The 15,900-nt window shown below is 36.4% G+C and overlaps 1 protein-coding gene across 2 annotated transcripts; it reads right to left on the bottom strand.

The window, feature by feature from the left end:
* Positions 1-138: 138 nt before the first annotated feature.
* LOC136367849 (transmembrane protein 180-like) lies at positions 139-13,529 on the bottom strand. Of its 2 annotated transcripts, none has more exons than XM_066329663.1 (6): positions 13,368-13,529; positions 11,853-12,581; positions 8,809-8,963; positions 7,264-7,347; positions 6,120-6,263; positions 139-1,213 (listed from the first exon to the last, which is right to left on the bottom strand). In XM_066329663.1, the coding sequence occupies exons 1-6, from the start codon at positions 13,518-13,520 to the stop codon at positions 1,081-1,083; spliced, it is 1,398 nt and encodes a 465-aa protein (XP_066185760.1). In that variant the 5' UTR covers positions 13,521-13,529; the 3' UTR covers positions 139-1,080. The 2 variants fall into 2 exon arrangements, with proteins under 2 accessions (XP_066185760.1, XP_066185761.1); XM_066329664.1 differs by having other exon boundaries at positions 139-1,210.
* Positions 13,530-15,900: the final 2,371 nt, after the last annotated feature.

Below are 15,900 nucleotides of genomic sequence, written 5' to 3'. Positions count from 1 at the left end.
ATTACACCATGGGTATACCGGAGGAAGAATAATATTGATTAAATGGAAGTACTGTAAACATGCTAATGTGTCTTATCATTACAACCTGTAAAATGAAGAGAGGACTCAAATGTTTCTGAAATTTTGCCAAAACCCATTTATTTTATAAAAATTACAGGATTTATTTAAAATCCTAACTGATAAGAATTAATCAGAAATTAAATAACTTCAACTTGATGATTCGGAAAGTAACATGAATTGTTACACATCAAATGAGTTTGCCAATGTAACACCATTGAACAGGTAGAGCTTGGTTTAGTAACTGTGTGTGCTTACATTTGTTCAAGAGCTGAACTGTACACCCACAGACTAAAGCTGTCCTTGCCACAATGACATTCTGTATGAAGCACTAACTATAGGATACCTTCAAAATTATTTTCCCATTTAAAGCCAGAAAACTGCACTGACCTTCCACCAACCAGAGATTCGGGAAGCCAGTGAGGACTTAGGGAGCTTTTTTCATACTGAGCAACACTGAACAGCATCTGAATCCTTTTCTTCTTTAGCTTTATACAGACTTTCAGGGTAGTTAATTACTCTTGGCTCTTCCCATGGTAGCTGTCAGATTTCCCTTGATACTGGCCAGCTAGACACCATGTAAATTTTTCTCTTCATCTCCCTGCCTTCCATGAGGGATGTTCACTGGGATCTTCCAGATTAACTTCAGAATTTGCCATTTTATCAGCATGGCAAAATTAATCCAGCAGTAAGCTTCAGAAAGTCCAGGTGCTGGGTTGGGATCCCTTTCCCTGATCTGCCATATCCTTTCTTCAAATGAGTTAACAGGAATCATTATACACTAGAAATTACTTAAAGTAATTAAGCATAAAACCCCTTAACAGAAAGCAACTGAACTAGAAAAGTCTTGTGTAGGCTCAGCATTAAGGCTGAATGGGACTCACAGTCTACAGAGACTGAAAATGCAGTTTTACTGAAACAGCTCGAACTGTGTTTCATCTTGCAATTTTGCTTTCTCACATGAAAAACTTACTGAACTCTCTCGTGGTTCAGCAGGAGATGCACTGACCACTGGTTCCATATTTACTGTGGAGCTGCCAGGTGGCTGTTCTGGATTGAAAAGGGAGTCCAGGTCAGGATCTGAAGGACTGCAATGCAGAAGGGAACCAGACAGACCAGGTAGAACATGGCATCATGGAGATCTAAAAATGACCTACTGAAACAAATGAGAACACAGCTTTCAATATGAAGATTAACTTCCATGGTCACTAAACAAGTTATTTTTAAAGCATTCCCATTATAAACACATAGACATGCTACTGTCAATGTTCTAAGTCATATTCTAAGTCATTTCTAAGTAAAAAAAAATAGAGATATCTTATGTATTTTCTAATTCTACATGCAGATATGTATTGTATACTGTTTTCTATAGCTGGGAGGAATTCAGCCACTTAGCACACAAAGAGTTAATTTTAATACAACCTAAGAATCCTGTTCAATATTTTCCTAATTATGTAATATAAAAATCAATTTAAGCAAATTTCATCCAATTATAGAACAGAGCATCCAAAAAGTTTAGTAAGACTGAAAAATCTGGAAGAGAAAGGAAAGGAGAAAAGGGAAGCAAACATTTGAACATGAAATTAATTTATTTGAGTTGAAATCTGTGCCACTAACTATCCACATAGTGTGTTGTTTTAGTTGCTCAGTGCTAGATAAAAGTAATGATAATTGCACAAAATTCAGGTGTGGTTTCAAGGGCTGTTTGAGATATCAGGCCTTATTTAATTTGGTTTTAAAATAAATGATTACAAGATAATATAAGCCACAGAAAAATACATGTGAAATTACCACTAGTTTTCATTTTTTTATAATGAATGCATGGCATTTCCTCATCTAAATCTTCTCTAATGAAAAATAAATAAAAGCATCAGCAAATATGAATGAAGAAAGAAAATACAGGAATTAAATGAGCTCCTTTTTATGAGCAGTATGGTTTCTGACAGCTCAAAGCATGCATTTTGGCATTCATGTAGTGGCTGAAATCATTATCTACTTGCATTCTGTTAATTATGGGATTCTAATTACTTAAATATCAGGAAAGTCAACTCAAGCTGAGAAACAGCCCCTAAGTGAACTTTCTCTCCATGAGGCAGTTTATGTTCCTTTCTAATTTTTTTCCTTAGCATTCAGGGATGAGATAAGAGACTCAGAACAGCTATGGACATGGTCCAAAAAACCTGAAATCTGTGAAAAATACCCCAAACCTTGAGCAGATTTTTGAATAAAACCTAAGAGCTCATCTGAATCATGAAAGAATCACTTAATGTCTCACTCAGTTTAACAGAAAAAAATGTTTGCAACCTCCAACAAAGCCCAGATTCTGTCCTTAGTACAGACACAGGCTCATAAATGAGCACAGTTTATCTCAAGTCATGTACATGCTAATGCTACATTAGAAAACAAAAGCCCACAGGCTCACAAGTGAATCACTTAATCATTTGGGCAATTGCATTTATGACTGGAAGTGTTCACTAGCAGGCCACTGGTCCATAGCCAATGTTTATTGGCAGTGACAATAATCGACCATTTGGAGTTGTTTACTGGCCTCTATCCAAATGCATTTCCAGTGCACCTACAGGGGAAGGAGCCCACAGCATCCCCAGCTCTGGCACAACTGCTCCCAGGGACTGCAAGGAGCAGTGCCAGCAGGGAGACAGACACATTATTTAACCACCTAACGGTGAGAACAGGACTCAGACACAGTTAACAGGATGTTGGGACCTGCATTTGGCCTGTTCTGCACACAAAAGAGGATTGCAGTTTTCAGTACTAACATATTCCATCTTTACACGTCTGCAAAATCACTCACGCTGTGCAATCCTGATTTGGTTTCACTGGAATGATGCTGATTTAAGAAAACAATATTACCTATTGTACTGTAAAACCTTAAGTTATTGCAGGAATTATGAAAAAATATCTGTAATACAGAAAACAAGGAATGGGAAAATATTTCCTTAAGGGACTGGGATAAATCAAGAACAGAGCTTGGATTCTTATCATGATTACAGCTGAACAAGTCAATTAAGCAATTTCCACATCTATCTTTTTTTTGCACATGCAGGAGTAAAACATACGTTTCCCTAAACACCCCTGAAATCACTCTGAACAGAATGTCAGGTAGTTCAGTAATTCAATATGAAAGCATTAACAGTTTAAAGTGCCTTCAATAAATAATGAAGAGTTGCTGCCAAATAACTTTATTCTGAAGAACCAGTTTGAAAAGCACTCTCAAGAGAAGCTGGTGGTAGTTGCAGTGGCTCACCAGAAGAGGGAGGTTTTAAACTAGGCATCTTTTCCATAGTAAAGAAAAAAAAAAATCAAGGCAAACTAAAAAAAAAACACCCAAACCCAAACAAGAACAAAAAACATCTCAAGCCATACAGGGCACATACTGCTTTGCTATGATGATAGAAGAAAGGAAAAATCAGGACACTCCATTCAACAAAGTATTGCTCAAATTTTAAGGGTATTAAAAACCAATTTCCATGACAAAGTGCTGAACTTCTGTGTAGTGAGCACATTTCCTAGGGATGTGGCACAGTGGGTGCTGGCAGGACTTTGTCTAATGCAGCCCCAGTACCATTTCTCCAGCCTGCTGAGATCCCCCCACTGTGCAGATGGCAGTGTGACCCTCTGTGCACCTGCCACAGCCCCAGCTTTGTGTCATCCCCAAACTTCTGAGGCTCAGTCCTGCCCACCAGGAAGTCATTGAACTGCAGAAGTTTATCAAGTTGGTCAAGCATCACTTCCCCTTGGTGGAGCCATGCTGGCTATTACTGAGCATTTTATTGTCCTTATTGTGCCTGGAGGTTTCCAGGGTTACCTGCTCCATCATTGTTGCTACAGTTTAACTCTCAGGTCAAGACATAGTAAGAATTATTAGTAAAATAAATTCTTAAAAAATATTTCAGAATGCAGCAAATAGTGTATAGACTTCATATTGTGCCTTGTCCCAGCAAACAACATTGCTGGAAACTCTTCAGACATATTTATTCAGGGCCCAAACATTTTGTTAATGCAGAATAAGGGTCCTCTGTACTATCTTCACAATTCACTGCCACTACACCTAATAAAGCAAATGCTTTCCAAAACCCTTAATAGATATTGCCAATTTTGGAGGAGGAGGAAGGACAGAGCTGAGATTGTACTGGCATGGGTCATGGGTCATAATACTTCATTTTATGTAATTCACATGTGTGAAATGCCTTTTTTTCTCCAGAACAGTTTGAGCATATTTTAAACAATCTCTTGTATTTAGTTTCTGTTTGTCCTCAAACAACTTTGTCTTCGGGCAAGTCCATTTTAACTGTCTGCCTATGGCTGAAATACAAGATCAGCCAATAGCTTTTTAATACATATAAACAATTTTATCTCAGTCAACGGTCTGAGTACATTGCCAAGGGCAAACTGACTCCCTAGAAACAACTTAAGAGTTTTCTGGTCTTTATGGGTTGTGTATCAACCCTGTACTCCATTTGCAAGCAAAGGAAAACCCATTCACACACTACATATACAAGAAACACAGGCAAACTGCTTCATATTTAAGAAACGATTTTTGAAAGAGTGGGCAAGAGAAATACATAATCTATTTCAGGTGCTCTGATTCACCAGTCTCAGCTTTGTGTATTTTTTAAGCTGTTCCCGGCCCAAGTGAAATAAATAAAATTTCAGCATGACTCAAGTGAAAACACAGGTTTTATAGATTGAGCATTCCAAGTATTTCAACTCTCTATAAAATAAATTTAATGTTGCTATAGTCCAGGAGATATTTACTAGGCAAGAAAGATTTATGACTTCTGTGATTCAAAATCTATCCACAAAGGCATCATTTCTCTGATTGAAAGGGATCAGAACTGCAGTTTTTATGTTTCAAATCTGAATTTCTCTGAATCATCAAGATGAATATATTCAGCCCTCTCATATCCACATCCAGTTCAACTTACCACTCTTCTGCAAAAATCACTCATCATATTTGACATTATAATGAGGTTCATGTCCTCTTCACATCATCTCACTGGCTCTCTACAGAATGTATTAAAATAAGCTGCTCTCACACATAGCCTCAAACTTAAGCTGCCTTTGCTTCTGCCTGGATGCATTTCTGAAGACCACCTGTTGTTCCTTTATGTCATGCTTGTCCTCATACATTTTTTTAGAAAATTCCTCAAATACAGAATGTTCTCCTAACCTTAGGTGACACATAACCAGATCTCTCTCCAAAAAAGTTTATATAAAATTGTGTTAATCTGCTTCTTTAGGTTTTTACTAAAAATTTAGGAAGCTATGTAGTTTTTAGGATATTCATGTTGTTTCCTCAAGTAAATCCTAATCAGGACTGAGTTTTCCATTTAGCCCTGACTTCAGTTATTCCTTATGTTGCCAGCTCCTCCTGATGCTCATAAATGTGACCCTTTCAATGTGCTTATTCCCTGTTTATTTATTTTTTAAAAGTCCCCACGTGTCCAGCAACCACAGCTTTATGCAGTCTCTCCAGAGACTGCAATGAAATCATTAGCATTAGAATAGTAAAGAGTATTGGAGCCAAAATTATACACTCCTACTCAAGGCAAATTCCCTCACTCCAGTGATTACACTGCTTTCTCTCAAACAAAAAATGGATCTGATCAACAATATATATTACATATTTAAAGAAGTAGGTTTATGAGGTAAACAAAATGCAGAAGCCAGAACAACATGTATCCCAGTAAGAGCTATTAGATGATCTCAAAGATTTTTTTTCTTTTTTTGCAGAAAGCCAGGGGATGAAAGGTATCCTTTGCTTTTCAAAATTAGGCAGATATTCTGACAATAACAATATAGATATATATAACAATAACAATATAGATATTCTAACAATATCCTATATTGTTTAATAAATGGTTTACTCTTTTAAAAACAATTTTATTTCTACACAGACAAAAACAACCAATAAACATTTTTAAAGTGTTTATTTTTTGAAGTGCAGTTGATGCAAACTAATTGCTGATCAATTTGCTTTTTAGATGACAGGAGTATTTAATGTTATTTTCTAAGATCTAAAGTATCTCTTTTGAACTCACCTTATATCAGGATGACCAGGTACATTATTCAGGTTATAATATCCATAATGATTTAGTATTGTAACCACAACCATTGGAGCCAAAGATTGGGCAGGCTTGGTAAATAGAGCATTGGTACCAAAAACCATAGAGGAAAGCGGGAATCTAAAATATTTTGGGGAAAAAACAAATCAATGCACAAGAAAAACTTATTAGTGTATTAATTACAATCGTGATTTTAAAACGCTTGAAATCCTGTTAATATGCAAATGCTAAATATCATGATCCTTAGATTTATCTAGTTCACACATTACAGCAAACAGATCTAAACATTTAAAATTAACATTTAAATTATTTAAAATTATCTGGAAATCAAGGATTATAAACCTCTGTGGGGTGTGTGTATATATAAATATATATATACACAGACACAGCTAGGCCCCAATTCTGAAGTGACTCGTACTTAAATTCAACTTTGTGCACTTTGAGTAATTACTGAAGTTGAATTAGACTGAAGAGTGCATGGAGAATTAATGACAGCTGAAGATTTTGCATGCATAGCCCAGAAAAATGAGGTGATTTCTCCCTCATGAAAGCAACAGATCGTGCCTTTGAGGGGAAGTTCTTTAACAGGACTGAATCTACACTTACATAACAATTGATGGAACCAACAGGAAGTTATGTGCACTTTGATAAAAATCCAAAAGATCAGTGAGTTGCAATATGCTACTCTGCAGCAGGTTTTATCACTTTTATTTCAGGGAGATAAAGGAACCAGTTAAGACTTTGAAATCTGCACTTTACCTATCTTGAAAAGGCCTTATTCAGAAAATTCCACACATGATTATAGATGTATCTGGACACAAAGTAATTCAATTGAAGCTAACAAAAATAAAGCCACAAAAAATTGAAGGACTTGGCTTATATTATAGTATAATAAAAAAGAGAAATGACCTAATAATCTGTTAAAATGACTCTACTGAAGTAACTGCAGGAAACTTTACTCAAGATCTGATCTTCTCTTATGCCAAGTGAAGTTACTTTCACAAAAAGTCCTTCTGCATCAAGGACCCTAGATCATTTACTGTCTTTACTTTGACATAATTTATTACCAAAGAGTAACAAGGCAAACAGCATGATTAAAAACAGGTAATGACTGACATACCTCCTCTTGTGCTTTATTAAATCTTCATCAACAATATCTGCCAAAGGCAAATTGAACAAGCTAAATGAAGCTTGCACAATTACCCTAAAGAAAAACAAAATATTGAAGATGTTCATAGTTCTTATATTCACTTTATAATGAAATTTTAACTGACATTCTAGCACAAGCACACCAACACTGATATTCAGCAAACACACAAAGCTGAGATGTTCTTTTAAAACATGGTGATGTATCTGAAAGCATTACCAGATCTGTTCTTAGCTGAGAATTAGAAATCAATATGCAAACCTAAAAGTGGGGTGAGAGTTTCTTCTTTTTTTTGCTAGACATTGGTGTTAAAGGTTGTGAATACTTTGACAATAAATTTACATTATCAGAAAATGCCATTTAAAATTATCAGGAGAAAAGAAACACCTCAGAAAAGGGGAAAACTGAAAATTTGCTCTTGAAATCTGGAAAAGACATGACCATGCAGAAGATAAACTTCAAGGCGGAAGAATTAGAATAGAAAGAATAGTTTGCATGCATTCCTTTATATGTATTTACAGTCTATATAGATGCATATAGATCTGCATTTAAACACACACATACAAAGCTGATTCTTAATGAATAGCCAAAGGAAACAATAACCTCAAATATTACAGTTTCTGTGTGTTATTAAATTTTAGATGTGATGTGATTTTTACTAACAAGGTACTTTGAACAACTAGCACTTTAAACTTACAGACTTTAGATACCTCAGAAATTTTTCTTGGAGAAATCAAAACACATCTTCATCATTTAAAACATGCAGATAATGAAATTCAATTTATTGTCCACACAACTCAGTGTTAGAGTAGCCCACGACTGCAATACTGAAAATAAGAATGAAAACGGGGTGGGGATGGAAAGACAAAGAAAAGGAGGGCAGGAAAGAGCATGTTGAAAGACAACAATGAAAGAGAACATCAAGAAATAAAAACAAAGTACTGTAACAATATTTTGATACAAACAGCTCTTTATCTTGAAATAAGGTTTTCCATGTATCATTATATACTTCTATGAAAATACTACTGCTTGGCATCTTACTCCTGAGCACCAGTGGAAACGGGACTCAGTGCTGCTTACTCAACAGACACCTTGAGCTACCCCTATTTGCCTGCAGTGCAGCACACAAGTGTTCTACAAAACAGGGGGATGTCTGAGCTCTCCTAGTAAACAGTCCCTGGGGAGTTCCTCTGCTGAGCTCTTCCATGTCTGTAGAAAACATGAGATCCTCCTTCCCTTGCCTCTCAGCTTGAAGTGATTGGAGGCATGTGCCTGCAATCTGTAATTGCTGTTTGCATTTTAGGCTTTTTTTATTTCAAGCAGAAATTAAAAACTGAAACAGAACAAAATGAAAGCTGAAAAGAAAAAAAGCTGTAACTGGAGTTTCAACTTTTCTGATAAGTGAAATAGAATGAAAACCATGAAAGCAGAGGCAGAATCTTCATGGTAATAAAAGGAAATGCCAGCTGTTAGAAGTATTTCACCTGTGTCTATGAACAGGGGAGTGGATTTACTTACATGTTTGTTGTGACATAAAATGCCAGCAGATAATAGTGCTCTTGCCCTAGAAGACACATGACAGCAGCAGCTACGCCTTCATAATAAAAGGAAAACAAGATGATTCTGTAATAACCAAACTTCTTCAACGAAGCATGACTGAGAAGAACAAGGCACTGAAAAGACAATATATACACATACAGGATGAAAAGATGGAAAGTGTCTCAGCATTAGGAAAGCTATAAAACACAGACCTGACATAATTAATATCCTTTAAAGAAAAAAAAAAAAAAAAAAAACAAAACAAACCCCAAACAATGACCCTAAGAAGTTCAACAAAATAAAAAAATAAAAACTGAACAAAGATAACCCTCTACTGGCTCATTCTATTCTTCCTCTATTAGGTACAGTTCCCTTTAACTCAAAAACTAGCCACTGAGAACTGCTTATATCCTGAGGGAAACCACTGTTACCCACAATGCCAAACTATTATCTAATGCATGTGATCTTTACTTTTGATCTCTCTTGAAGTATTATTGCAGTATGATAACTGTAAATCAAGCTTCTTGCCATTTAATTGCTGAGAACATGTATTTTCAGTAATTGCTTCTTCATTAATATTACTATTTTCATTGACATTTACAGAAATCAAGCATGACTTTTAAGCTGGCAAAGCAAGCTCACTAGGACAGCTTTAACTAAGCAAGTAGAGAAAGGCAGAGGCCAGTGCTTGTGCTTGGCTGAGTCTTAATTTTGACAATCTTGGCAAGGAGTAGATTCTGAGAACCTACTGACTGCCTAACTCATGAAAATTGTATTAAGTGCTGATTATAGTATGAACAAAAATTAAGTTCTTCTACATTGTTCCCCACTTTTCACTTTCAATAGGACATTCTGTAATGAATTATGTTCTTTTTATTATAAGGGCCTTTGTCACCATCTACATATACATTGTCCTCATCTCTGTCACAAATATACAAACTGTGTAAAGATGCACATTTTCTCCTTTTATCTGTGTTACAGAGATGAACTGTGTAATATTCAGATGAAGAACAGGAAAAAATTCTCCTTGTACAATTGTTCCCACACTGAAGTGCTTTAACATAACAAATAAAACCAGGATGCTACGGTCAGACAAAGATTACCATGGCAAATGCTATTGTAAAAAAGCTCAAGATTTCTACTTGATCAGGGAGGTAAAACAAATCTGGAAAGCTGGTATAACAAAAACATCATGTTATAAGGAATTTAAAACATACTCCTCCTCTGGCTGTTTTCAGGGATTTTGCTGAAAAGTGCCTCTACTAGAAATACTAAGGGATCATGTAATGTCTGCTATTGTAAACACCATGTTCCTGTCTCCCTGTAATTGCAAAATAACCCTGTCTCAGGAAGTACTTATGACTTAGAAAATTCCTCACTACTTGCACGTCTCTAAGACTGTGTGTTTGTAAGGAAAATAATAATGATGCAAATCCAAAGTTGTTTGTCTATGTTACAGCAACATTTTCCTTGTAGGCAGGTTGTATTCCTCATACCCAGTACTAGAAGGAACCTAAGTCAAAAGCTGAATTCTAGTTTAGTAGAGGCCAATGAAGCAAAGTTCATAAAAAGGAGCTTTATTTTATAAGGGTCGGGTGCTTTTCCAGTAAGTGAAGTTCAGGACATTGCCATCAGAGAATTCTCTTTTTGTATCTTGAGCTCAAAGGGACAAAACCTGAGAAAAATAAGGTCACAGCAAACCCTCTACGGTTCAGTGACCTTCTAGACAATGAGTCTCTGGGGAGCAGAGAGAGACGCTTTTTCTGAAAGATTGTTTTTTTCACACTGTCACACTGATTTTATCAATAAAAGTTATTGCTATATATTAAGTGTAAAACTATTTAAGCTTTCTTAACTTCTGTAGCTTCTGATTTATTTCCACAGTTCATTATCTAACTGATGTACAGGAGAAAACGTCAAAACTATTAAACCTGTGATAAGGACAAAAGTTGAAATTGTAGACAGTAAGGAGTTATGGAACAGAAGATATGTTCAGGATCTGTATGTTTCATATGCAAATGCCCAAATGGGAACTGAAATTGATCTCTTAATTCCAGTTGCACTTTCATTTATCTTCTTATAAATATTATCTATCAAAACCCATTACAATTTAATAAATATAACAGCCTGATTTTAAAAAAAATCCTGAATACCATCAGCACCTATGATGAGTGTCAGGATACTCATATTTTGAGTATCCTGACTTTCAACATCCAACAAGTAAACACAGAGGAAGGTTTTGAAGATCTAGAGAAAGAAGTTAGAAGACAATGAACAGAGGAATTTTTTATTTACTGCAGACAAGTTTGGTCACATTCTGTGGGATATACTTTTGCTGCTTTTCTTGTTCTCACACATTGCTCTTTTGGGTTGTTTTTCTCTTTTCAGTTCATTACTCCTCCCCTCATCCCTGACTGGGCTCTCTTCCCCATAAATACTGTTGACCGAGAGACCAAACAACAAAATAAATGGGAATGTATTATTCTCCAAAAGCAGCTATTTAGAGTTTTGTTTGGTTTCCATGACTGACATACGACATATTTTAACAATGCTTTTCATACTTTATAATTTTTTCTGGTATTTTGTGTTTATTCCAGAAACTTCTTGAAGAGGAGCTTAGTCTTTCATTTGTAATGCACAGTATTAGAACACAAACCAAAAAATTCAGAATTCTCTTGATTTTGTTTTTAGAAACGTTTGATCCTGGCCATGTTTTTCATTCCTTTACATTTAGATACTATAAGAACTGGAGGATACAAAACATTCATTCCTTGCCTACTCATGTCTCACATTATTTTAAACAGATATTCTACCAGCCTGTCTGCCTGCTCTCTCTACCTTACACTTGATCAGCCTGCACAGAGGTACTTTTTCCTTCTAGAGGACTGGGGAGTGAGATTTAGTACTCATTTTGGCCAATGCCTCATGGCAAATACAGCACTGTTTCAAGTGTTAAATGGATACTGTGAACTACTAAAACAGCAGGATTTCATATCTAGGAATAAAGAAGCATGACTGCCTACCTGAGGACAAATAAAACCTGCTCCATACATGATACTTCTTACTGAGGAAGAAAGGACATCCTTAGGAATAAGATTATCCGCAAAGATCATAATGAAATTGTTGTAGAAGGCCAGGTGGAAGACTTGGAAGAAGTTCATTGTTACAAAACACAGAAAGTTCTTCTCTGTCATGATCTGTTTCGTCAATGAAACTACCGAGGCCAAGGAGAAAGCTCCATCACTGCTTTCCGGATCCTCTGTATGAATTTCTCTCTGCTCATACTGACTCGTGCTGTATTTACCCGTGCAACACATACAAGCCGTCGCCAGCGCAGCAACCAAAACAGCGAAGGCCTGAAAATAAGCCAAGTTCTCCATATTATTCGATACGAGCCCACAGAAGAGAACGCTCGTGGACCCGACTAACGTGGCCACCTGGTTGTACTTGATGAGCCGGAGCCTGCAGTCGTGCCTGGCGGAGCTCTCGGCGAAGAGCGCGCACTGCGCCAGCAGCACGAAGGTCAGCAGGCCGTCGAAGGCGCACAGCGCGACGGCGAGGTGCAGGCCGCACAGCCAGTCCCCGGCCTCGTAGTGCCGCCAGGGGAACCAGGGCAGCAGGAAGGCCAGCCCGTACAGAGGGGCCCCGTACAAAATGGAGAGCTGCCGCCGCGCGCAGCACTTCAGCCTGGAGTTGTCCTGGATGTACCCGAAAAGGGGATCGTTGACGGCGTTCCAGATCATGAACACGACCTGCCACGGACAAGGGAGTTTGTCACTACTGTCATTCCTCTGCAGAGGTTACACAAACATAATGCATTGATTTAAAATAAACCTCTATTCAGAAATAAATACAGAGAAAAGCTATATAGAGAAACCGACAGAGAAATAAATACATAGAAAAGCTACTCAGGTCAAAACAGACTCGAAAACAAATTCTTATTGGTATTCATAGAAATTTTGAAAAAATAAGATAGTTACGTAGGTAGGTGACCAACTACATGTGAAATAAACTGTCTCTAAGACTCCACTCTTTCAAAACATTATATATCTAGGCTTTCATCCTGCAAAGTTCAGATATTATTCTCACAGCAAGTTAATTCAAAACATGAGCTGCCCCATTACTTTCAGGAGACCATTTACAACAAGAGTTACTCACATGGATAATGACTTGCACGATAAATGCAGCATTTAAGTACTTTAGCAGTTCATAGGAAAGCACTAATGTCAGACTTATCTATGGAGCTAAGGTGCAAGATCAGAAAATCTAGATAATTTTCTAAAAACAAGTTTAGAAAATTACTTCAAGCTACCAAATGTAAAAATCTGTCAGCAATTAAGTCTGGAGATTTTTACTCTATAGACTTTGTGCTTTATGTGTAAGTTCCATTGCTTATGGATTAACTAAAGTCAAATACAATTTACTGTTAATTAATTGCAATGGTTCCAAAATTAATCCATCATTAAAAGAATCACTTTGTTGTAATAACACTGATGCATAGCACAACACTGTAATCAAAATATTCCGTTGTACAGTACCTGTGCTATATGAAATGCGCTTTCTGAAATTTTGTATCGGTTTAGGAAAAGCTTAACGTAGTAGAAATTAAAAATGCTGTTCATCATTCCAGCACCTAAGGTAGTCATGGAATATGCCAGCGCATTAGAATGAATTCCCCAAAGAATCTTCATCTTCCAGGAGTACAGGTCTCTTCTTCCTCAAGTTACAAAAAAGAATTACAACAATTAGTAGAACAATTTTTCAAATTAAAAGAACATGGGGGGATTTGCTTGTTTCAGAGGTGCAGAAATGGATTATTGGAGGAAAATTTTCCCATTCTTCCTTTTTTTTTAATCAGAAACACATTTTATTGAGTTATGACACTGAAACCAAAATATTAAGTTATTAGGTGACATTTCTAAGTACAATCAGTACCTAAAAGTCAATGGAACAAGTAGACAAAAATTTAAAGGAAACCCTTCCTAACTGATGTATAAACGCCACTTAAAAACCTGCTACTGGGAACACTCACCTTGGTGTAGAGTTCAAAGTAATTGCATGCATTTTAGATCTTTCTTCCTAGCTACATATTCTTAAAATTATGGACTGGGTTGGAATGAAGTGACTCAACTCCTCACATATTACAATGCCATGAATGTAAACGCAAAGTGCACGTAGGGGAAGATTTCTTTCGAAACAAATACCAAGCTTTGCCCTTCTGTTTTAAAATACTGATTATTAAGAAGTCATGGAAGCAATATTTTCACCTAATAAACTATAAAACAATTAAAACAAAATGTCCTTAAATTAAAAATGTCACTGTATGAAGACTGTGTGTAAATAAAATGTAGCAGGTAGCACACACAGCATTTTATGTATGCCCAAAGAACAGAGATTCAGCCCAAGAATACAGATTTCTTTAATCTATCATTCAGATATTCAGACAACAAATTTTTAAGATGCTGATCTTTTCCATCAATTACCTAAGCATGTTTAGTGTAAACTATCCCATGAAAAGAGCCAGCTTCAGGGAACTTCTACCTTTTGAAGCTGTTTAATAGCTACCTAAAAGTAGCCCTTGGCCATACTTGATTCTATAAGCCCAATACATAATTACTCCCAGGTATCTGTTTTAACTGAGGCTGCATTCATTTTTACATCTAGCTGTCTGCTATTTATTTTGATACCTCAAGTTCAAATTTCAGCCTTACTATGCAAAACATTACAACCTGCTTTATGTCAACAGTTCACACTTTGCTCCTCTGCATATTAACAATTTTACCCTAAATGCAATTTTCACATATCCATCAAAAGACCTAGTTTGAATATCTGCTTGATCAGCAGCTCTATAAGCAGCTCCCTGAACTCATAAAAATAACCATGGAAGAAACAGGAAATGAAAGCCAAAGCTGTTTGCAGCCTTCCTGTGGTTTACAAGGTGGCTGTGCAGGAAGGGAGGAACTTCACAATCACCAGGCAAGGACCACGCAAAAGCCACAAATTAGGTAGGGACTGGGGAAGATGGGACAGGCAGTTTTTCCATCCCTCAAACATGGAAAATGAACTCTTGAAGAGCAAATAAAGTATGAGTGCGCTTTTGCGTATATACGTAAGATGCTATGATATGAAGCATTGTGCAAAGAATAGGTAACTTCATCCCACAGCAGAGAAAAAAAAAAATCAAGCTGATAAACAACTGGAACCCTAGGATTCATTTTATTAAAACAAATTTATTTCTAGGAGTATGAATGATTTTTTTTAACATTTGAAAATTATGTGTATCTTCAAACTTATTTTTCTACTAGTGTAAAGACAATACCATTTTCAGGGGATGAAATTTTGCATTATTGTAGCAAGTCTGGTTTCACAATCTTTTTACTGAAAAACCTAAAATGAAGAAAAAAGTTATTGAAAAGATGCACAACTGAAATGTTTCTTTTTTAAAAAAAAGTTTGATACTAATATGAAAGTAATTACAATGAGTATGCTATTAGCAAGTGTCACATTTGCTTTTTCAAGCCTTCACCAATATAATTATTGAAATTATTTACATAGTGGATATTAGGGCTTTTGGAAAGGTGGACATTTCACCCCTACCTGCAGCACCCTGCATGGGTCTTCAAAATGGAGAACTGGGAGAATTTCCTTCCAATTCCACAAGCATTAAGAATAAAAATGCTTCACACTAACATTACCAGCAGTCATTTCTAAATTGTTGGACTTGATTCCTTCTGACACAAATAAAAAATGTTCCCCTCAGTTTCAGAAAATTTGAAAGATACTTGGAATTTCTTCAACAAAAATCTTCTAACAATGCAGAAACTGGTCTCTAGTACCGTGACTAATTGTAATTTGCAGGATCTGACACAACTCTACCCTAATTGGTGCATCTGGTCCAGCACCTTGTTTATGAAACAGGTTCAATTAGAAGTTGAGGTACCACACTTCCTTCCCCAGATGTTCCCTTTCATAGCACTACAATGAAATCATGCATGAGCATCCCTTCCCTCTTCTTAATAGTCAGCCTTTATATTGAGCAGGTTAAAGCACAGGTGCAAATTTTGTGACTCA

The sequence above is a fragment of the Sylvia atricapilla genome, chromosome 15, assembly GCF_009819655.1.
Source record: "Sylvia atricapilla isolate bSylAtr1 chromosome 15, bSylAtr1.pri, whole genome shotgun sequence".
NCBI lineage: Eukaryota > Metazoa > Chordata > Aves > Passeriformes > Sylviidae > Sylvia > Sylvia atricapilla.
Note: the sequence above shows the minus strand (reverse complement) of the source record. Positions and strands in the feature narration are given on the sequence as shown.

What these genes read in the sequence shown, in the direction of transcription:
- LOC136367849 (XM_066329663.1), bottom strand. Translation starts at nt 13,520, where the DNA reads ATGAAGATTCTTTGGGGAATTCATTCTAATGCGCTGGCATATTCCATG. An exon ending in CAGGTTTTATTTGTCCTCAG is followed by an intron (nt 8,964 to 11,852) that starts GTAGGCAGTCAT and finishes TTGTCTTTTCAG; the next exon opens with TGCCTTGTTCTTCTCAGTCA. An exon ending in TTTTATGTCACAACAAACAT is followed by an intron (nt 7,348 to 8,808) that starts GTAAGTAAATCC and finishes GTTTTTCTTTAG; the next exon opens with GGTAATTGTGCAAGCTTCAT.